Consider the following 22,732-nt stretch of genomic DNA (forward strand, 5'->3'; position numbering starts at 1 on the left):
GGAGGAGGCGTGCTGGGGATGCATCCCATAGCAAGTTCTCAGATTTGGATTCAAGCCTTGTTAGCCCTGCTCAGAAACACAGCCTTTGCCAAGGGAAGAAGAGGGAGGGTGGGAGGATGAAGGAGGCGATGCTCTGACCGAGTTATGGTCCTGGTGCGTGGACATGGGAGGAGGAATTACCTTCAGGGGTCTCAGATCTGGCTCTTCCCATTCCGAAGAGGGACTAATCCTGATCTGAAGGAGGTGAAGGACGGTGAGCCTTCCTTTACAGCAGCTGCTAATGGTGCAATATGGATTGTTTGTGGGTGGAAATAAAGATTGTATCTTCTATCATGGAGCTCTAAAGTTACCTCCTTGTAATACATTACCTGTACAGGGCAAGAGAATGGCATCTTTTGAGTTATAGGGAAGGAAGTTGTTAAAATGCAGGGGTTTTAACTCCCTGTCGCTCCTTGATAGCCTATAAAGGCTATTGCCTGAATACCGTGCAATGAGCTTTATTGCTTAGAAGTTGGACAGTACAAGGGAAGATGCACAAGGAAAATGTTAAGAATGTGAGCTTTTGAGCAAGTAGTGTTGCTTAAGAGCTGAAGTAAAGTAGAGAGAAAGTGGCTGGGTATTCTCAGAAGACAGATGAGCTGGAAAGGTAGAACATGTGTGTGCCTGTTTCCTGGGGAATTGCAAGGTCTAAGTACCCTTCGTGGTGCAGGCAGAGATCTGGCTGCTAAAGACCGTGCCTGTAGGTCCCAGCTTTCCATATCACAATTTTATCCAATCTTGGTTTTATGTCCTGTGAAACAGCCCTTAGGATAGCAGGCAAATGGAAGTGGTAAAGTAAAACTAGCGTAGGTACACGCTAGGATTTGGATGCCACTTTGCGTGGTGAATTAAAAAACCAACCAAAACCCAGCCTTTCAGAATAGCCCTTTGCTAAAGCAGATTGTTCTGAGGGCTGGAAAAAAAAAATAAATCTAAGTCCCAGGCACCATAATCTCCTCCCCACAAGGCCCACCATCCTTTCTAGATAGGAGCTGCGAGGCTTTTTTACAAGAGCTCTCAGCCTCGTAACTCGGCTTGCATGTCGATGTCTTGTGGAGTACACGTTTGATGACCTTGCCAAGAAAGATGCAGGAGTACGGCATGGTGGTGTTTCCATGTGGATCTGGGGTGCGCTCGCCACTGGTGGAAACCCCAAAACCTCCCAGGAGGGCACTGGTGAGCAAACCAGTTTTCTTTGGGCGCAGCGGAGTGGAGCTGTGTGGGTAAACGCTGTAAACCAAGGCCCTGAGCTTTGTGTTTCTAAAATCAGCCTTGGCGTAGTAGGTTTGGGCTGAGGCCCAAGGATCTACGCAGCTAGATCTGGTTGCAAGATCAGGGACATAAATGTGTACGCCTCCATGTATACTGGGGTCCATGCTGGGTTCTGCAACGCGACATGCCTAACACTGTTGTGTAATCTGTGGTTTGGTGTCTGTGTTCCTCACTACTTTTGAAAACTTCCCTCTTTCTTCTTACAAGTGCAGTCAAAGTGTGGGGTCCCTGTAGCGATACGCTCTGCAGTAACACTTGGATCAATTTTAGATACCGGGGGCAGGTTGGGCAGAAATTGGCATTTTTTTCCCCTTTTTTATTCAAACTTTGAACATCACACTTGTTTTTGCTAGTGTATGTCATCTTACCCGGCAAAAAAAAAATCATCTTGCAGTAACCAGCATTTAAATGCAAATGGTGGAATGTAATGCAAAATATCTCGAAGTAAAAGTGGAAACAGTTTTGAATATTGGGTGAACTGAAATAATTCTTTCTAAAAATGATTAGGACCTTCGGAAGAAAAACTGGAAAGCAATGGAAGCATTGGCATCAACTGAAAAATTGCTGCAGGACAAAGTGAACAAGACTGCCAAGGTTGTAATGTTAACTGCTAGAAACAATGCGTTAAGCTAGAAGCAGATCTGCAGCTGGTTTTTTAAATGAAATGGAGGCATTTAACTTTTACTGCAATTTAAATATAATCTGTTCTGAGTGATCATTCATATACTCTCACCTCTGCTTCTTCCTGTTGTCTTTAGGTTTCTTTTAATTTTTTTTTATCCTTAATTTGTGGGCATGCTGACTTTAGATTTCTGTTTGCATAATTGTTAGAGCTGTTGTGAGTTGGTGTTGTGGTTTTTTTGTTTTCTTTGTGGGGAGCTCTAGAATAAAAACCGTGCTGGTGAGCAACCTGCTTTCATCTACTGGGCTTTCGCTGTGCTTGAATAAATTTATTGGACCCGTGAAGAACTAGGACTAAATTATTATTTAAAAACTTGGGAACTTCTCAGGAAAACGATGTCACCACAGCTGTGAATTTCTGCCTTGAAAGCATATAAAGCTCAACAGGTCCCGTCAGAGCCAATGTTCAAAATGATACGGGGCGTGAATTGCTCTGAAAGGAGCTTGTGTTTGCTGTGAGCATCATTTGGTGTTAATTGTCACTCTGAAGAATTAAAAAAAAGGCATCAAAATAAAACCACAAGTCAGGTAGCTAGAAGCAGATGAGCTCCGGTTTGGGATTGTGCGTCTGTGTTTCGGAGACGTCTCCGCTCTTTGCTCAGCTCCGCTCTCAGAGAAGTCGTGTACCTGCTTTTGCTGTGTGCTAACGCTTGCCTGCTTTCTCTTGCAGTCCGAAGACTTCATCAAACAGCCATTTGCCACTTCTCAGTGGTTCCTAAATTGCTGAAAACTAACACACTTAGCACAACTTCCCAACCTAATGTCTCCTGTCTGTTTCTGTCTCTGAATCTCAACCTACTAATGCCACCGATCTCTTGCGGCAGGGGAACTCAGAGCAGCAAGGCGCAGTAATGTCAAAGGAAAAAAAAACCCCAACAACCAAGCCTAAATATTAGCGAAGGATTTTAGCTGAAAGCTGCCTTCTGTGCAGGATTTCAGGCTTTCTGCATTTAAACTTACACGGGAGCCTGAATGTCGTATGGCTAAATTAAACCAATCTGCCACCAGCACAGCAAGCAAATGTCCTGTGGCCGGTCTGCTTTTAATGTTAAATAAATAGAATGATGGATCTGTGGTGCCCTTGGCTCTGTGTATCTGTATTTGCAGAGCAACAACAAAGAAAACCTGGAGATTGTTGCACAGCTCTAGTAATTATTTCCCATTGCATCCAAGCTTGGGGAAGGGGGATGTAAAGGTCTCCCTCTTAAGTACTTAAAAGTAATATTTAGAAGATCCAGTCTTGCTTTCTTGGCCTGGTTCAAATGTGCATTAACACAAAGTTTCCTTTTGACTTTAATTATTTATTTTTGATGTAGTGACATTAATTTATGGTGACTTCCTTCCTCCTCCAAATTGTTTAAAATAAGTATGGATTTTTTAAAAAAAATGTTGATTGACCAAACTTCTTGTTTTTGAGATTGCTCAACTTGAGTGGCAGGGTTGGTGTGATCTGTGGATACAGTTACTCAGCACAGTGTAGTTTGAGTTGGGAACAAGTGAATGATGATGTAATTTCTGTACAAAGAGACTAGATTGGAGGAGAACTTAATGAAAATAAAAGCTTAAGCATGAACAAATGCGAAGGCCAAAGTCTGAAGCAATTCAGTGTCAATTTTTGCAGCAATTTACTGGCAATTTTAGAGACTATAATGCCTTCCCCACTTAAAAAAATGACTTTCTGGGTTAAATAATTTACTCTAGGCATGGAAGAAGCTATTACCGGGTCTGTGGAGCGTGTTGCCCAATTTCACATGAGCCCTTCTCTTGGTTTAGGAGAAGCAACAGCATTTGGAAGCTGCCGAGGTGGAGACACGCAAACTACTCCAGAAGCTGTTCCCTAAAGTCTCTCTTCCTTCTAACATGGTAAGAGAAGGGGTTTTTCTTACCCTACTGCTGGGGACCTTGGGTCCTGCTGCACGGGGCAATCTGGAGTGCTTCCTCGCAGTCCCTTCTGCCCCAAGGATTTTGCAGTGGGACGCGAGTGTCTTCTGGTAATACCTGTGCTTGCCAGCAGCAAAGAGGCAAAGCTGCAGATGGTTACTTCAAGAAAAGTGTTAAAACAGAAAAAAGTTATCATTAAATTTTTTTTTTCCTACTCAGATACCTATTTCATCTGCCTCTGTTGCCTTGTGTCTAACAGATAGTAAATTTTCACGGGCGGATAAGATCTGCTGTGTGTTTGCTCACTGTCTGGCACCGTGGGGATCCATCTTCCCTGGCGACTGTGCAGATAACGGCTGGCCCCCCTTTCCAGAGGGGCTGCGCTGCCTCAGTGCCAGCTCATACAATTCAGGAGGGTTTGTTTTGTTCCCAAAGTTCCTTTTGTAAAACCACCGATTTCCAATTTTAGATTCTTGGTGGCTTTCATTTGTTTGCAAGGGAAGCGTGCTGGGTTCCTGTGGTTTAGATTGTGTGAACGATGTGCAGTGAGGCTGGAAAACTGGGGTCTGTACTTAATTTGTAACGTCTAGAGGTTTTGAATATTCATATTTAAAAGTATTTGCAAATGTGCTAAAGTTAGTCTCCTGATGAACTAGAAATAGTCTATTAAAAAGACTGTTTCTGTAAGATTAGAAAGCAGGCTTCCTAGTGAGGTCCCTAGAATTACGTGGCAAATGCCTGCTTTAACTTCTTAGGGACTTTTAGAAAAGATTCTCTGAAGTCTCGAAATACTCCTTGTAGATCCCCGGCACCTGCAGGGAGATCTGTCACCCAGTTGTATTTCAGCACTTCCAAGCCCTTGTGAACTGTGTCTCGCTCGTAACCTCGTACTCCTGGATTGCTGCCCGGCGGTACTGGCTGAACAACTGCTGTCAGCCTCTGTGTTGGCTCCGGGGAATTAGGGGACTGAAACGCTGCTCCGTACGCCCGCAGCCGGGAGGCAAATGTCCTGAAGATAGATTTACTGAGGTTGTTCTCAGCTTTAACCAAATGCATTTCCCAACAGAGTCACAGTGAGTGGATATGTGGGTTTGAAAAGATGGCTAAAGAATACTTGAAAGAGGCTTCGGGATCTGAAGACATCAAGGTAGGCACAAACGGTGGATGGCTTCCTTGTGTGTGGCATAGTGTATTTTTTCCAGTATGAATCTTGCAAATTGTGCTCTGGATTGTGAAGTTCAAACTGGCAAACAAGTGACAAGAAAATTGTTTTGTAGATGTTTGCATCTCTGAAAAGCACCTTGTGGAGTTGTGAAAATGTTCATGAAATTCAAAACCCCTGTTTCCTTTTTCCAGTAATTGGGTTGGGTTTTTAGGGAACTCAGAGTTACTGCAGTAACTCAGGTAAGGTTTGAGTATTGAGAGTCATAGGTGAACGCGGCGCTTGCTGTTGTCTTTGCGAGGGTTGGAAGGACATCTCTGCCACTGTGAATGATACCATCACACTTGTTGAAATGAGAAATAATTGGAACTCAAATCTATCAGCTGAGACGTGACTCTTCTGGTCCCTTTTCTCCTTTGGCAGGCTATGGAGCAGAAGTTGAAGGAGGCTGAGGAAATGCACGTACTGCTGCAACTGGAGTGTGAGAAATACAAATCGGTTCTGGCGGAGACGGTAAGCAGGATGCCTGGTTGCCTGCGCCTTGTGATGTTGCAAGCTGCCTTTCTTCTGCTGTAAGCTTTCAAACCCCGCTCTCTTCTTAGGAGGGGATTTTACAAAGGCTACAGAGGAGTGTGGAAGAGGAAGAAAGCAAATGGAAGATAAAAGTTGAAGAATCACAGAAGGAACTTAAACAGGTATTTCTGAAGATCTGCTTTTTGCGGCAGCTAGGCAGTTTCTGCTTGAAGTCGCAGAGGGTGTTGGAGCGCTGCGAAGGCAGGTGTGGAACAGCCCTGGCTGCCTGGTTTGATGTGTGCGTGACTAGGGGATGAAACAGGTGAAGTCTGCAACCAGTATAATAGGAATGATCCCTCCTTATACCAATATTTTTGGTGTCTCTGATACTTAGCTTCATGCTAAGAGTGATTTTTTTTTTTTTGAGGAACATCTTTCATTTTAAAAAACTGAAAAATGGAGGAATTGTTGGTGTCTTTAGAGTATCAAGAACAAATGAACAGCGCTGGTATAAGGTCTTTGACCATTACGGCAAGTCTGTGTTGCAGTCCTTTGCAGGTGGTGCAGGAGGCAGCCAAATAAGGTGTAGTAATATGGATGCTGATGGGATAGGAAGCCAAAGCTTCAGGAGTGTACATGTGTCCAGTTAATATGCCCAGGAATATATATTTTTCTGGGCCTGGCAACTCAGACTGTATTTCTATTCAGCACTTGGGTTGGTTTTTTTTTTTTCAAAGCTCATTTGTGAGCAGATACAGACTTTTTGTGCTGAAATTTGAGTATTATGTAATCATAATAATTTTTGGAAGCTGTTAAAATAGTGCTTCATCCATTATGGTCCACTAATTACACTTGAAATTGCCTGCAAAGCTTTCCTTTTTAGGAGGGCTCTGTTGCTAGCAAAAGTGGTAAGAAAAAAGCCTTTTATTTTTTTTCCTCCTAATCTAGACTTAAAGTAGGCCAAACGGTTGGGTTTTTCTTTTTTGAAGGAAATTATTTCTAAAGTACTTCTGCTTAGTAAATTTGAGTGTCAGAGTATGAGCCTGGAGCGAACATGATTTATAAACATCTTGTTCGAGGGGCTTATAAAAGACTGTCAGATCTTCAACTATAGATGTGCTACCATCTGCCGCACTTACGCAGCCTCTCAGAAGGCTAAATGTGCTGGGTTTGGCTACGTAGAATATGTGGATTCCATATAATACAGCCTTCCCTCTCTAGGAAAGATATGTCCCTTACCATGGCTAATGTACATCTGACCTAGTCCTTAAATTCCAGATCTTTCAGGTATGTAGGCTCTATCTATCAGCAGACTTGTTAGGTTGAGAGACGGTAGGGGAGGTGTTAAATGGAGACTCAGACTTTTGAATTATTTGTGTGAGCATCTTTATTCAGTCACTGTGATTTCATCCTTAATATTTTTAAATCGTAGAAGCCAGCTTGTGTATATATGGAGAGTTTGTCTTACACCAACCCAACTAAAGGATATATTTATCTTTCTTGAAAACTGCAGATGCGTTCTTCGGTCGTTTCTTTGGAGCACGAGGTAGAGAGGTTAAAGGAAGAAATCAAAGAAGTTGAAACTGTACGTGCAGGTGTTTTTTCTTTTGAAGCTTTCTGTTACTTAAAGCATGATTTAGGCTTATGCTATAAGTCTGAACTTCCTAGGACTTCTCTCCTGCAAGTAGTGCAGCCTGTGCTGCATTTAAACTGAACCTTTGGGCCAGTGTTTTTAAGGAGGAGAGAAGCTGGGTACTGGAAATTGTCCTGGCTTTTACTTCTGTACTCACCCACCCACTGGGGCTCTTTTCTTGTGAGACTCAGCAGTTTACTGCTTGTTGATGATCTTAGGCTTGATTCTTTTTTCTTGTTATCTTTTTGAAATGCAAGAGTTTCAATATGTGCTGGGCAATCACTGGATTTGAAATGCTCTCTAAATGTCGTGGAGTATTTGATAGGAATTTATAGCTAATAATAAATTGAGAAAATAATACTGCAAGAAAGCATTGAAAACATCTGTTTTTAACTCTGTTTTTCTGTTTCTAGCTTAAAAAAGAAAGAGAACATTTGGAAAGTGAACTAGAAAAGGCAGAAATAGAACGATCTACTTATGTTTCAGAAGTCAGAGAGGTAAACATAATTGACCAAACTGTTCTTTTTCTTTTGGTTACCAGTTGGCTGGCAAACTAATCTAACGCTTAGCCCCTGCGGCTGAGGAGTTTATATGCTTGTGACCTTAGGGTAGAGCGACACACTAATAACTGAGCAGAAGAAAAGTGGGCATCCTAAGGAGACAAATCCTAAAACTCTAAACTTCATTTCAGCTCAAAGATCTGTTGACTGAATTGCAGAAAAAACTTGATGATTCATATTCTGAAGCAGTAAGACAGAATGAAGAGTTAAATTTGGTAAGAAGCTCATTCTCCGCTGGGCACAAACTAGGCTCCCAGCATACTTATGAAGCGGAGACTTATTTCAAATCCTGTCTGTTCTGCTAACCTCTCCAGCTTGATATTTTTGTCCATTGCAATCATTTATGTAGTCTGACTTTTACAATTTGTCTCTTTCTCTGCTCCTAACAATAGCATGTCTGGTTCTTAAGACTTTTTCCAAAGTCTATAAGACTTTCATTCCTGAAACTTCTTGAGAATCAATGTTTTACAGTGTAGACATACACAACAGCAAATATAACGTCCTTGGAGCAACGGAAGTTGTGCTCTCATCGGTTTGACGTGAGGATTATTCTCTGGTTGTCTGTTTTGTTGTGTGTTGTGGTTTTTCCCTCTCTCCCCCAAAGTTTTTGAGGATGCAACTGTGGTATCTGTGCTCTGACTGTGCAGAGTCTTTTCCATTCTCCTCTGTGTCTGCAGAAATTGGCCAAACCCGATATTAGATGAATTCAACGTTTCCAGCCATTCAGCAGCTGGCATCCTGATGTGGCTGAACAGCCGTTCTGGCTTGGCGCATGCCCTATGCTAGCAGCGTATTGGGCTAGCGATGTTCTCCAGCCAATAGTGCTCCTATACCAGCTTTTTCTCAAGAAGGAGTTGGATTAACCGAGGCCAGGTCCCAAAGATGCATGGTTTTCCCATCTGAGTCCTTTCACTTCTCATTTGTTTCAGTGACGTGTTTTTTAAGGCTGTGGGAGCAGTCAGATCCTTCCTCTGCTTATGTTTGAACGGTGCTTTCTTACTCTTGAGCCGGAATTGGGGAAGGTTGTCTCTGTCACCATGTCTTTGGTGGGATTTAGAGTAGTTGATGGAACAACCTGTCACTGCAGGCTGAGCTGCCAAACTCACCAGGGTACTGCTACTAATGTAACTGGGTTAAAATAGTTGATTTTTAAAAAAACCAAACAAAACAAACCCACAATAACAATCTGCTTAAGTTTAATAGTATGCTTGGCAAGTCTAGTACAGCATTGATTAGCAGCCTGCCTCGGCAACCAAAGCCTCTGGTTTTGAAAGCAAGGGAAATGGGAATTGAATGCATATCTTAGAGTTAATCAGTAAACGCCAACCTCTTGAATATAAGAGGCAACAATCTATTATGTCTGTAACAACAAAAGCTTAAAAAGCTGAGCTCCCTGCTAGGGCAGCTCGAGTCTGCAATCTGATGATGCTGCGCTGGTAGGAGCGCGAGGAGGTGGTAAACAACTACCTTCATGCAAATGGCTCAGGAATGCTGTCCACTGTGTACGAGTGGCTTTTGCAAGAGGCTGAGGAATAGAAATGATGGGATTTCAAAATGTGTTTCCCACTAATTCATAAGCTGAGCAAGGAGAGAAGCTGAAACTGTGGAGGTCGTCAACAGTGCTTCTCCAAAATGTAGAAAACCAGCATCTGCCAGTCCAGGTGCTCTAAAGGGGGAACTTTCCAAGGGCGAGACAAATATAAGGCGTAGGTTTGGAATCAGTGAGAATTCAGGGCTCTGAGTAGCCTATTGTTCACTTCTTTAATCCCCTGCTGGCTCCCAAGAAGATTGACAGCAGGAATAGTGAACGTTAGCACAGTGCACTTCAGAGGCACAAATCCAACAAAATTGGCACTCGAGCTTCTTGTTAGCACTCCTGTTTGAGGCTCGAGCCTCAAGTGCTGTGGCTGGTTCTGTATGCTGTGTTGAAGAGCAATTGAAATATTCTTTAAAAAATGTTTATATCCTTTGGAAGGCTGTAGTTTAAGGGCAGCCAGCACAAAGTATTCATCCCTCTTGACTGAAATAGTTTCACTTTTTTTTTGGATTGAATCTAAACACAATTGACAACTTAGTACGCCCCTGTCAGTGATTCATGCCTTGATGTGACATTAACAGGCTGGTTAAGTCAACATAGTTGTAGTAAGCGGTGCTTTATTAAGATGACAAGTAGAGCTTTTCAGTTTATTCACCAGTAAAGTGACTGTTTAGCTTAAATTAGGAAGATGACAATCTACATTTTTGCATATTTGCCAAGAATTAAGTTGAAATCTGGGCTGACTGATGATAAGAGTGCGGGAGAGGCTTACGTACTTACAGTATTGCTAATATTCCTACTGGCAATATAGTTTAAAAGTTGAAACCACTTGTAATCAAGCTGATGCCAACCATGCCTTTCTTTTTCTTCTGTAGTTTCCATTCTTTACGTTTACTTTTACAGATGGAGTCTCTTTTCCTTGACTGTCCTTGTAAACCTCATCATACATGTTGACTAATCCAGTGTGTGCAATAATTGTTGTAATCTTACTCCCTTTGCAGTCAGTGTGCAGTGGGTTAATCCGTGGGACAGACAGATAAAATTTGTGTGTGCGAAGGAAACTGATTTTCTTTTGTTACTATTTTGCAGCTGAAAACGCAGCTAAATGAAACATTATCAAAACTCAAAGTTGATCAAAATGAGAGACAGAAGGTAGCTGGTGACTTGCCTAAGGTAAGCGCAGACCCTTAGCAGTTGCAGATCTAAATATTATCGAAAACCTCAAGATCTGTAGCTTTGCAGTGCTGGAAAACGTGGTGATTTGAGCAGCTTGAGCAGACTGCCTGCCTGGTGGGGTGTCTTACTCCACTCGCTGGTTCCCCAAGTGACTGAGACTGTGGGTGTAAGAGCTCATGCAAGATACCTGCATGTCTGTTGAAATGATCAAAATGCAACTAACAGCTCTGTTTAATTATCCTTCTTGAAAGAGTCTCTTGTTCATGATAACTTTTAGGCCAATGGGAACAAGTGGTGACTTGGGGCTGACAAATAATTCTTTATTTAAAGAAACCCAGCCTGACAAAAAGCCCATCCCACGGCCCTACACCCACACCACGGCCTGAAGCTTTTAAATCCAGTCTCAAATGGTAGCGGGTTATGAGTTGGTTTGCAAGCCATCTGCCCATTTGCACTTGGCTACAAATTGGCTGTAGCCCAGGAGACCGCAAATCTTTAAATTTAGCTCTATGCAAGCTTGATGAGACAAGCAGGTGGATTACCTCTGCTCTTCCTCAACGGCCGCTCTTGCAAGATGGATTGGAGTGGGAAATCTTTAAGCGTGAGAGGTCTCAGTGCTGTCTGTCACCCCAGAAACGAACCTCTCACGGGAGAATTGATAAATGGAGGCAATAGCCTGCAGAGTGGCTGAGCTCTGGCTCCAGACTGTGTAACACCTTGTTCCTTCGGCGGGAGACGCGTAGGAAGGAAACTGGGCTGCGTTCTTGCGGGACTGGAGTGGGCAGAGCTGTCGGTGGGGCAAGCCCCGTCCTGGCACAGGGACAGATGATCACAAAAGCACTGCCAGGAGGTGAGAAGGTGAAGGAGACCTGCTGTAATAATGTGTTTTAAAACATTTTGCTCAGGGCAGTTATGTTGGGTGTTGACATATGAAGTGAGCTGTGGTGATACCCGTGGTCCGTGGTATATTCTATATGAGTACAGATCTACGATTAAGCTTTTGGAGACCTGCCTGCACTGCTACTCTTGCACAAAAAGTTTTGCCGCACAATTTTTACCTAATAACTTGACATGAGACTACTAAAGCTTCCCTGTAGAATTGCTCTGAAATGCAGGCAGACTGACACGCAACATGCTGATTGTAAGGAGACATGTCAATCTTGGCAAATGTGTTGGTCCCCTGAGCAAATCTGGCATAAAACAGATCTCCTCCCTAACAGTGATTTCCTTTGTCTCTAGTGCTCTTGGAGAGATGAGGGTTTGCTAATTGTTGTGTCTCCCCTGTTTTGTGTTGGTTTTTTTTTTTCCCCCCCTTTTCTTCCCCTACAGGCCCAGGAGTCTTTGGCATCTCTTGAGAGAGAAATTGGAAAAGTTGTTGGGGATGCCAATGTTATCGAAAACAGCGATGTTTGCACAGAGTCGGTGAGTGATTCTTTTGAGCCCCATGCTCAGGGGCAATGCAAATCTCGTGCGAAGTGTGGACTATGGGAAGTGAGGTCCGGCAAAGGAACAGGACGTGTGCTGCTGATAGTAAATTAAGGCTTGATAAAACTTCCTGCCCTACAAGTTGTCAGGGTGGTGTCCTGGAGCTGTACCCCAAGGATGCATTGGGAGTTCTGCTGTCATCTGGATCGTGACCTCTTTCCCAATGGCTCAAATTCGCACGGAGGAAGGGGAGGGATTCTGGATGCGAGGTCTGGGCTTCCAGTGGGTTGTTGGTTTGGTTTGGGCAAAAGTGGGAAGATCCCCAGACTTGTCCCTTCAAGAAGAGAAGCTAAAAATAAATAATAATTGGTAAATAATAACTGCTGTGATAAGTAAATGAACTTAAATTACCAGCTGTTGGGTTGGCACTTGCTGACATCTGTAATGCCAAAGGCGGCAGTCTTGCGTGCCCTGTAACACCGAGGGAGAGAATGTCTCTTGCCAGAACACTGACCCTTCTGGTCCTCTGAAGCTGTGGACAAGAGCCTGTCCCTAGCATTGGTAGGTGCCAGAATTCAACTTCAGCTGGTCCTGGCTCCTGGGAATTTATGCTGACTTTGATGTGATCCTGCAGCAAAATCTTACTAGCCTGAGCTTCAGTAAGCAACAGACTTGAGTGCTGCCTTGTGCTGTGGGTGGGCAACTCTCTCGATCGATGGTGGTTTTATATCCTCCAGTAACGGCATTGCCATTGCAGGGTCTGGAATTGGGTGGACTCTGTCTGGGGTGGCCTGTTTTCACGCTTGCAGGTGACTTGCCTGAGCCTGTGGGCTACTGTTCGCATGGCTGATTGCTGGACTGCTTGTGTAGCTGCTACTCCAAGTGGTGGCCCTAAAAAACCACTTGTACAAGTGGTTGAGTCGTGGCTTTGTAACTGGGCTTCTCTGTCTCTGGAAGCGAGAGCTTTCACACCAGCTTCAAAATAGCTTCAGGACAGCTTTCCAGAAGGCAGCTAGGAAGGGGAAGGCTAAAGCAGATCCCAGCACGTTTTACACAGCTCAGTGATGTCAATGGAACTCATTACCCATTTTCCTCTGATGGATAGAGTGGAAGGAAACACCCTCGTTTGAGGGAGAGAGGAGCACTTGCTGGTAGGACAAATAATTTATATCGACTCCTTTTAGCTGCTTGAAAATAAGTAGCTTCATCAGCTGTGAGAGGAAGCTAGGAGTCCTCTAAGGAGTGCTGTAGAAAAGCCTTTGCCTCTGTAGTCATTAGCAGAAATGAAATGGCTTTTCCAGAGTGATTGCTCGTGGATGCTGATCGACCCTTGCATTGTGGGCTCACTGTGTCCGAGCCAGAGATGCAGCCGTGCCTGCGAGACCATGGATGTGCCAGCCCCGTGAGCAGGTTTCCAGGGAGGGATGGGATGGTAGGTCTGCTGAGCCCCCTCCTGCAGTGCCGGCCAGCGATGGTGACAATCGGGTGCTCTCTGTCTGTGCCTGCAGCAGGCTGGAGAAGAAAAACCCTCCTCAAACTAAAGCCAAACTCCTTACCCTCTGCTGTGCCTTTATGGCTTAGATACATCAGAACAGTGATGCTGTCAGCCGTGGCTGGTGACACTGGCGAGCCCTCCTGAGCCCAGTGTCATTAGATGTGCCCTGTGGTGGCCTGAGTACGCTAGTTTGATCGAATTGCTTTAGCCTTACCTTGCGTAACCCCTCTGGCTCCTGCATTGCTCTGCCGTAGCTGCGTGGGCATGTTGTGGAACCCTAACCAGGTTTCCTCCAGAATATCCATTGCTTTATTCTGAAGAGGAGTGTGGAAAAACAGTCCTAATAAACCTGCAATTAAGCCTTCGTTAGTAAAAATATGTTAATTGTCTAAGCAGCAGTCTTGACAGGTAGCCATTGGCAGAGGCTGGAATTAGAACATTCTCTTTATCTTCTTCCCCAAGCTCTTTTGGCTGCTTTTTTTTTTTTCAGGGGAAAAAAAGAAGCTGTCTCCCCAGAAGCCTAAAAACCCAGCTTAAAATAGCTCCCAGATTAAAAAAGGAAGTCTTCCAGCCAATTCCACCTAGCAACAGTGTCTTTTTTTTTTTTTTAAAAGGACCTGAAAACACATGCTCGAAAATGAGCATATTTGTTCCTTCTGGGTACTGGAACCAACCCACAAAATTGAGAAATGATGCTTGCGTAAACCCTCGAACACATTCTGCGTGTTTTCTTTAGACTCCTTTTCATTCTATTTAAAAATAGACCATTTGGTTTTTCTAATCAGCTTCCTTGTCACTTATGGGACTAGATGATGACTGAAGGGTGCCTTTTAGTGTGCTTTAAGGAAGTCATTTATATTCAGCAGCTTGCTTAGGCAATAAACTTACTTTGTGGCTTATATGAAATCTCATGTGCTTTTTTCCTCCAAATCTCAATGTAAAACACTCCGTCATTGAAAACTGGCAATGCCGTACATGTAAAGCATGGTGGAAGGGAATCTGTCGGTTCAGTGCTTGTCGTAGATACCAGGCCTGTGATCACAGGGGGGTTCCCCACTACCATCCTCTTCCTCTCTTCATCCCCACGTCCCAGAGACATGCTTTCGCCCGAGTCGTGGAGAGCGTGGGGCTGGGGCACAGCAACGACGGCATACGGCAGCCTTGCACGCCTGGGTTAGCCGCAGCAGGACTGCGTTGAGCCCAAATCCATCGGTAGCTGGTCAGGGTTGGCCCCACGAGGGTTGGGGGTGTGTCTGTAATTCATGAGTAAACGCTACCTGATATTGGTGAAGCCACAGAACGGAAAGGAGAGGAAGGAGATGAGGGAGAGAAGAGCTCTTCCCAGAGATGAGGGCAGAGAGGGAATTGAAAGGCTCCTTCATCGCTTCTGCTCGTGATGGTTTCTGCGCTAGTGCACATGCACTGTCATAGCCAGCACTATCGGTCAGCGCTGCGATTCATTCGTTTGCTGGGATGCTAATTGCGTTTGCCTTTCCGCTTTCATCAATCTGTATGAGATTGCTAAGCGAAGTCTCAGTCTTGACAGGCCTGATTTTCTACTTTAATAAAGGTAAAATAGGTTAAGGCTACCGTAATACAGATTCTCAATGATTTTTTTACGGTAGAAAAATGTTTACCAGTTGCACTCAAGTAAGAGCTTTGCAATATATTGCTTTGTTCTCTTGCCTGAGCCCAGAGTAGTTTCTGTAATGGTGCAGGTGGTTGAGTTTGATTTACTATCCGCTTCTCTTTACAGCAAGTCTAGCGGCGTTTCCAGCCGAAGGGAGCTGGGCAAGTGGCCTTCTCTGAACTCACTCTAATTTCCCTGAAACTCTAGGGAGAGATTTACAACAGCGTTATGCATCTGTCTCATTCTGTTAGTAAAACCGCTTGCAGTTGGAGCGGAGTTGGCCGATGCTGAGCGCCTGCGAACACCTCTGTGCTCATGTTGAGAATTGGGTACTTCTGTATCGCTGACACCAAAGCAGAGTTGCTTATTTTTAGCTGTTAAATTGCAGAGGAAAGCTCTCCTACAGGTTATGGGCATGCCTGTATTACGAGCTGAATAAGGAGTAGTAATGTGTTTTAGATGTGGAGTTCTTTGTACGTCTCTGGAGGAGCTAATCAATAAAGGTGATAAAATAGGTATTATAGCGCCGTTAGCTCAGCGAGACTGACTTTGGGGAGGAGGGCAGGCAAGAGGGGAAGAGCCCATTTTGAGTTGTGACACTTCCCTATTAACAAACTGTTGAACTCTTTGAGGGGGGGAAAGTGCACTTATTTTTGTTCTAAAAAGCAAGCTCAGCATTTTCATCTCAGCGTGGGAAACCAGTTTTCTAGCTCTTGGTAGCTTTCTCTTTCCTTTTCTCTGTGTTGACTGGTGCTTAGGCTGCTCTGAAGTCCTCATCCAAGTCCCGGTGTCACTGGCAAGCAGGAATTTCCCCGGGGCTCGGTGCAGAGGGTGAACCCGTGGGATAGCTGGTGGGCAGCAGCCCGTGTCCCGAGCCTGAACTGGAGCTGCTGGTGCTGCGGTGTGGGTGGGGAGAGGTGTGATCTCCAGCCAGCTGTTTCAAATGGTTTCACAGCTGGAGCTACCTTGTGCTTGGGTATTACGTACTGCTGAGGACACCATCCCACAGATCCTCATACAGACCCAAGTCCTTGGTGGTCCAGCAGCCTTGTTGTTACAGCTGTGGGGGTCAGAAGTCATCCCTCCCGCTGGGCGCACCGTCACTGTGCTTAAATCCACGTGGGGTTTTCAGCCGGGCTTGTGCGGATGAGAGGTAGTAACTTCTGAGGTTGGATCGGTCGTGGTTAGGAGGACAATTCCTGGAAGCAGCAAATAAGTGGAGCAAGGCAGGGAGGGTGGGAGCCGGAGGTCAGCGGTGCTCTCGCCGGCGTTCAGCGTGTGCAGGTAACTCCTTGGATCAGGAAGCAGCTTCTTGACTTTGAACCGTGTTCTCTTTCAATGTAGCCACAACCCTCTGACTTAGAAGAATTGTTCCCATCTGTGCAAGGAGTTGTAATTTTATGTGGAGGATCTAATTCTAAGCTTTCTTGGTAATTAGATTGTAAATGAGTTTTTAATGATTTTTCCCCCCCCCTCCTTCTTCCAGGAATTGCCTGATAAAAGACTAAATGTGGCAGTGAATCTTAACCAGGATGTAGGTCATCTCAAGAAGCTGCTTGTGTCAGTAAGCCAAATGCTGTCAAAGGGACGAGAACACTACCAGCTAGTAGGTAGGTATGGCTTCTAGTTGAGCTGGTGGGTGGCTGTTAGGAAGGACGCTGGTCTGTGATGGTGGGACCCTGTTCAGATTTAACAAGTCAGGTGTCAAAATCTGAGAGTTTCTACATGCAATTCATCAGAACTTCTAACAGGCACCAGCTGTGTCCCTCTCTGGATCCATGCTTCAGTTCTCACATCCTCCTGTCCCTTTCTGGGCATGTAACTTTGTCCCTCCCTCCCAATACCTGCCACTTCACGCAGCAGATTTCCCAAAGCTTCGTTCTCCCTGTGCCTTGTTTCCTTCGTCCCAGCTACACGAGCAAAATGTCTGCTCTTCCGTGCTTGGATTGCTTTGGGATGGAGGATATCAAGTAACCCACTGGGCTTTCACTGACTTAGCAGCAGTGGCTTGCTGTCGTCACGGGGATATGAGTATCTGAAGCACCAGTCTGGCATGAACTCTTCATCCAATTAAAGACACACGAACAAGGCTTTTATTTTCATGTACAGCCAGCTTGAAAACGTAAGCCTTTGTGGATGGCTGCATCATGCTGGTAAACTTCTTCAGTGACCCAAAGTTAGCTAACGGTCAGGTAAACTTGAGACACTATGCTCTCAGGAAGCCGATGCAGCTCGTGAGCTGGGGCTGAAGGCAGGTTGTGAACCCTTTGGTATGGGAGGCAGCAGCCTTGGCCACGAATGTGCTGCTACGAGAAGAGTCAGAGCTCCCTCTCATCTGCTGAGGATGGGGACTCGCTTCCCCCCCCCCCCCCCCCCCCTCTGATTTAGATATTTTTTTTTATTTCTGCTCCTGCTTCTAATACAGGGTGGGCAGCAGAGCTGGTCTTAAGGGCTGGTGACAGGGGTGGGGTGAGCCCAGTCTTGTAGGTCAGGCTGGGTGCACGTGGGAGGAAGGTGCAGCCTCTGCTCCAGGAGGTTGTTCTTGCTCAGCCTCCACCACCCCAGCCTGTTCCTCTGGGCTTCGTCATGGGCCAATGCTAACGAAGCGGCTGGCGTGAGCCGCTGAAGCGCGGGCCAGGGGCGGATTTGCTTGAACGCTGCCCTACGGAAACTGCTCGGCTGACGTGGCGTTTTGTGTTTCTCTTGCAGAATGAAGTCACGGGGGAATCGTTAATTTGAGGATAGCAGAAGGCATTGTATTATATTTTGCCAAATTAAAGCCTTATTTATGTTTTCACCCTTTCTACTTCGTCAGAAACACTGAACAGAGTTTTGTCTTTTCTAATCCTTGTTAGACTACTGATTTAAAGAAAAAACCCAACTCTGTAGACACCTCCAGAGTTTAGTTTTATAATAAAACCAAACCTGTTTGGATAATTAGACCTTTACATTCCTGGAGAGACAGTAAACACGTAATCTTTTATCTTATTTTGCTCAATAAAACTTGTTCAGAAAACTCCAATGTGGTAAAGTCACCAATGGGATATAACATTTTAATACTGATGGTTGTACACTGTTTTACTTAATTACGTTTTTGGGATTAGCTGCCTCTGACTTCAACCTCAAGTAAACACTCCTTTTTTTTTTTTTTTCTTTTTTTTGGTTGCTAATGTAATCAGTTTTTGTAATGGTGTCAGCAAATAAAGGGATGCTATTATTCAAGGTGTTCCTGCTCTCTTCTTTTAATTGAATGTAGATGACTCGGGTGAGATTTCCACCTCTCTCCTCCCTGCAACGAACATCAGGCTGCACTTGGTGCACTTGATAGAGACATCAGATCGCGTGGTAAGGCCAACTTTTGTGGGAGTGTTGGAGAAGCCTGCCACGCCAGCGGTGCGCAGAGTATCTTCCTCTGCCCCAAACCTGCCTCCTGGATGGGTGTCTGTGGTGGAAGGAGTTTTGGGGGGGTGGGATGGGTGTTGGATGCTCTGTTACTGGGTGCTTTGGAAAAAGTCTGGGGAAGATCTTCCACGGGACAGGGATTCTTCTGGGGGTGTGGGGAGATGAGGTGACCCTCCTCTGCTTTGGGTGTTCAAGTGTGTCTTAGAGGAACCCTTCAGTTCTGTGGGAGATTCTTCAGTAAGCAAGGGGAGATGTTTCTTAGTTCTTGATAACACTTGAGGACGTGATTATCTGAGAAGGCAACAACACAAGGACTACAGTGAATGAAGTGTAGAGGTGAAATGGTTCGAACTGCTCACCCTGAGCTTTTCACACTCTCGCCTTTGGGATTTTTTGTGAATATTTTGATCCTTTGTCACCCACTCCCCTCAACCAGACAGGAGGGGAAGTGAAGAAGTTTCTTCCTTACAATGGACCCAGTGGTTTCCTGGATGATGCAGGTCTCGTTGATAGCTGTGAAATAGCTCAGAAGAGGGTGAGAAAACAGAAAAACCTGTGTTTCTTCACAAAAGGTACCCTTGGGTTTCAACTGTAGCCATTAAACCGACGTGTTCCTTGGAGATGTTATTTCATTGAGTAAAAACTCAAATACTCTTAGTCTCTTTTATAGGTGGTTTGAAGTAGAAAAGCATTTCTACTGCCAGGGACACCCCCTGCAACTAGATCTAAGGAAAAGCCAAACCCTGGAGGGTCTCCACGCTTGCCCAGGTTATGGTCAGAGGCTGATCCTTTGGCAGATGTCTAGACACCTATTTTTTGGGTAAGAAGCAGCTAAATGGATCCACGCAGGTTTGACTGTTTCTGAACAATTTATGACCATAAGCCACAAGCTTCAGTGATGGTAGTTTGGGCTGGGGGTGGTGTGGCGTTGCTCTGATGGCAATCCTGCCCATCTGGAGAGTCCTCCATGGCCACCTCAGCTGGGAAGCTCCTCTTCTTTGAAGCTCTATCGCTTAGTAAAGTACGTGGTCGTGGAGGCAGGTGGTGGCTGTGTGGGAGAGCAGACCTCAGTTTGTGCTGTTGTATCTGCCTTCTGGTGTGCTGTAGGGTGGAAGCTCAACCTTCCCTGGGTCGGATCCTCTCCTTTGGCTCCTCCGTGCATCTGGGTCTTGGCTGTGTTTTTTTGCTCGTCTCCTTTCCCGTTGTGGATAAGGGTGATGGACAGCAGGGAACCTTCACAAGGAGCTGTTTCTCATCTTCCTCGGGCTCAGCAGATAACAACTCTCCCAGTGTATGGGGGTAACTAATCTAGGGGTGCTCATAGCCTTCCTGCTTGTCTTGCCATGTGCGTTGCTGGTTGGGGAGCACGCAGAGGTGGGTACCGGTGAGTTCCCTCCATCGTGGACCTCTTTCCCTGCGTTCAGATGGGGCAGTTGCTTTGCAAGACCCTGGGAAGGCTGGTGGTGAGACGCAGGTTGCGCAGGTACCGAGTGAAGCAGGGTTGATTCATCTGGATCTATCCCCAGTGTGGTGCCGTGAAGGCAGAGCAGGTTGAGGAGCTGCTGCCTTCATCCCGCCTTCCTCTCCAACACCTCAGCTAGAGCTTGGCACAGGTAATGTCCCAGTGGGAACTGGGGTATCCAAGTAAAGTGATGTCCCTTTTTCCTCAAAAAGATGGTTTTTCAAATGCTGATGATGCCTTGTTGGAGGAAGAAATGCTCCTGGAAGGGACAGTAGTGCCTGGAGGGACTCTGGATGCAACCTTTGGAAGAGCAAAGGTGGTGTGAGCATGGAGATGGAAACCTGGCTGTGTCTCTAGGCTCTTGATTTTCTGTTGGGTGAAGCTGCAGAGCAGGGGGTGAAGGTGCTGCTGCAGTGCTGAGTTTAAAAGGGGAGGGATACGCAGCGTCATTCCCTGTCTCTCTTGGCAGAAATCCTCCCAGGAGAGGATGCGAGACCTTTCATTTTGAAATTTAAGTGCTGGTTTTTATTTTGCTTTAGCAGATGTACGGAGGTGTTAAATGCAGCTGTAAAAAGATCCTCTGAAAAGCCCAGCTGAGCAAACCCTAATCCCCTCTCTGAAGGATGAGGAGAGGTTAGGATGGCTCCCCAGGAGTGGTGGGAAGGGAGATGGATGCTGTTTCATCCAGCCAGCCCTTGATAAAAGGCGGCTGCTGGCAGCTGTCTCTCAAATTTGGAAAGCTTTAGCTTGCCAGTTTGGTCACTAAGAAATCCCTTCTGCTCTGAGCGTCTGCTGAGATAAAATATAAAGACCAAAAAAAAAAAAACCAAACCACCCCAACCAAAAAACCTCACCCAAAAAGTGTGGGAAGCTGATTCATCAATGCAAAGGTAGGGCTGGTACCCGGCGTGTTTTGTGAGCCCCCGGTTCCCCGCAGAGCTTCAGCCCTTGGTTTCCAGCCAGGCTGGGAGCCGCAGCCGTGGCAGGAGGCAGCTTGGTCTCTGCCCGCGCTAGAGGGAGACAATAGCTAATGGATACAGAGATGCTTTTCTTGGAAAAAGCCCAAACGAGGATGTTCAGATGCCAGCAATGCATTTTTTTTCCCTTTTTTTAATTTTAATTGCAAGGCCGGGGTGATTTGCGCTAGGAGAAGCTGTGCACCGTGGGCTGCGTGCGATGCCGAGCGTTTTCTAACGTGGCGTTGGCTATTGAGCGTTGCTGAGCCTAATTCACATACAAAACCGGTTTCTCTTGCTTTCTGTTCTTAATCAGCCCCTTCGAAATGGAAATGAGAAATGCAGGGGAAGGCTCTGAGCTGTCTGCTCTTGCTGAAGTTGTCCTGCCTCTTCTTCGTCCCTAAGCACGAACCTCCCACCCTTTCCCAGCTGTATCCAGCAGACGTGAGCAGTAAGTTGTTCAGCTAGTAGCTGCTGTCGGATTTTCTCGGGCAATGACTCACTCAGCTATTTATTATTGTGATTAAAAAAGAAATCTCATGCAACTTTAATTCTATCCCAAAAAACTGAAACGATTTTGCCATAAAAACCCTTTGCAATGATGCAGCTGTGTTTTCCCCCCAGGGCTGTGGGGGTGCTGGTGGTCCGTGCCACCGTGGTCCTCGTGTCCCCCTTGCTGGGTGTGTGACCGTGGCCCTTTCCTGCAGCGCTCGCAGTCGGCTGGGAATTTCCTCGAATCGCTTGCTGGTCTCCGAGGCGCTCGCCAGGCTGGGTTTGGCAGGGCTCTGCCTTTCGCGTTGGGTGGTGGGGTTATACCGAGGGGGGGCTTTTCTGCAGGTGTCGGTGGAAGACGTGAGTGGGGAGAGCTGCTGCTGGCCAGGTGGGAGTTTCTAAGGGAGCTTCCAGAAGGTAAGAAACACCATTTCTGCCTGCTTTGTTGGCTTCAGTATCTTCACAGACTCACAGGCTGGCAGGGGTTGGAAGGGGAGCTCTGGAGATCATCTAGTCCAACCCCCCTGCTAGAGCAGGATCACCCAGAGCAGGTTGCACAGAATCGCGTCCGGGCGGGTTTTGAGACTCCACAACCCCTCTGGGCAGCCTGGCCCAGCGCTCGGTCACCTCAAAGTTTTTCCTCATGTTGAGATGGACCTTCCTGTGTTCCAGTTTGTGCCCATTGCCCCTTGTCCTGTCGCTGGGCACCACGGAGAAGAGTCTGGCCCCTTCCTCTAGACACCCCCCCTTTAGATATTGGTAAGTATTGATCAGATCCCCTCTGTCTGCTCTCCTCCAGACTAACCAGCCCCAGCTCTCTCAGCCTTCCCTCATACCAGAGATGCTCCAGTCCCCTCATCATCCTCACAGCCCTCTGCTGGACTCTCTCTGGTAGCTCCCTGTCTGTCTGGAACTGGGGAGCCCAGCACTGGACACAGCACTCCAGATGTGGCCTCATCAGGGCAGAGCAGAGGGGGAGGAGAACCTCCCTTGACCTGCTGGCCACGGTCTTCTCAATGTGCCCCAGGACACCATTTGCCTTCTTGGCTAAACTTAGCCAGGATGCAAGGTCAGGAGGCAATCCAGCTCCAAGGTAAGTGCGGACAGCACCATGCAGGAGCTTCCCTTCATCGCCTGGACCCTTCGATGTACTCAGACTTGTGTAGTTAAACATCATCTTCCAGCAAACTCTTCTCTGTGGGTCCAGAGCATGCCTGTGCCCTGGCTGGCGAGGAAGGGTCTTGGGGAGAAAGAGCCTCTGGTAATGCTACAGGATGCTAAGTCTCCAAAAGCTTTAAAATGAAATGGAGATAGCTCAAGTGCTGGAAAAGTAGTTTTCTTTCATGTCCTTCTGGAGACCTTGCTTGCTCTGACAAATCTCCACGAATCCTGTGAGCTCCCCTCCCCAGTGGCTGG

At 46.1% G+C, this 22,732-nt stretch overlaps 1 protein-coding gene across 7 annotated transcripts in view; it reads left to right on the forward strand.

The window, feature by feature from the left end:
- Window positions 1-18,221, forward strand: part of KTN1 (kinectin 1) — a 76,872-nt gene extending 58,651 nt beyond the window's left edge. For 3 of the 7 annotated variants that reach the window (XM_075753260.1, XM_075753262.1, XM_075753261.1), the window contains 12 exons: window positions 1,819-1,905; window positions 3,766-3,855; window positions 4,940-5,020; window positions 5,459-5,548; window positions 5,638-5,730; window positions 7,062-7,133; window positions 7,595-7,678; window positions 7,873-7,956; window positions 10,368-10,451; window positions 11,784-11,876; window positions 16,491-16,614; window positions 17,714-18,221. In XM_075753260.1, the coding sequence (XP_075609375.1) occupies window positions 1,819-1,905; window positions 3,766-3,855; window positions 4,940-5,020; window positions 5,459-5,548; window positions 5,638-5,730; window positions 7,062-7,133; window positions 7,595-7,678; window positions 7,873-7,956; window positions 10,368-10,451; window positions 11,784-11,876; window positions 16,491-16,614; window positions 17,714-17,718 (987 nt within the window). In that variant the 3' untranslated portion in view covers window positions 17,719-18,221. The remainder of the gene's footprint in view (window positions 1-1,818; window positions 1,906-3,765; window positions 3,856-4,939; window positions 5,021-5,458; window positions 5,549-5,637; window positions 5,731-7,061; window positions 7,134-7,594; window positions 7,679-7,872; window positions 7,957-10,367; window positions 10,452-11,783; window positions 11,877-16,490; window positions 16,615-17,713) is intronic. The other 4 variants (XM_075753266.1, XM_075753267.1, XM_075753263.1 and 1 more) reach the window with 3 other exon arrangements.
- Window positions 18,222-22,732: the final 4,511 nt, after the last annotated feature.

The sequence above is a fragment of the Balearica regulorum genome, chromosome 5, assembly GCF_011004875.1.
Source record: "Balearica regulorum gibbericeps isolate bBalReg1 chromosome 5, bBalReg1.pri, whole genome shotgun sequence".
Classification (NCBI taxonomy): Eukaryota; Metazoa; Chordata; class Aves; order Gruiformes; family Gruidae; genus Balearica; species Balearica regulorum.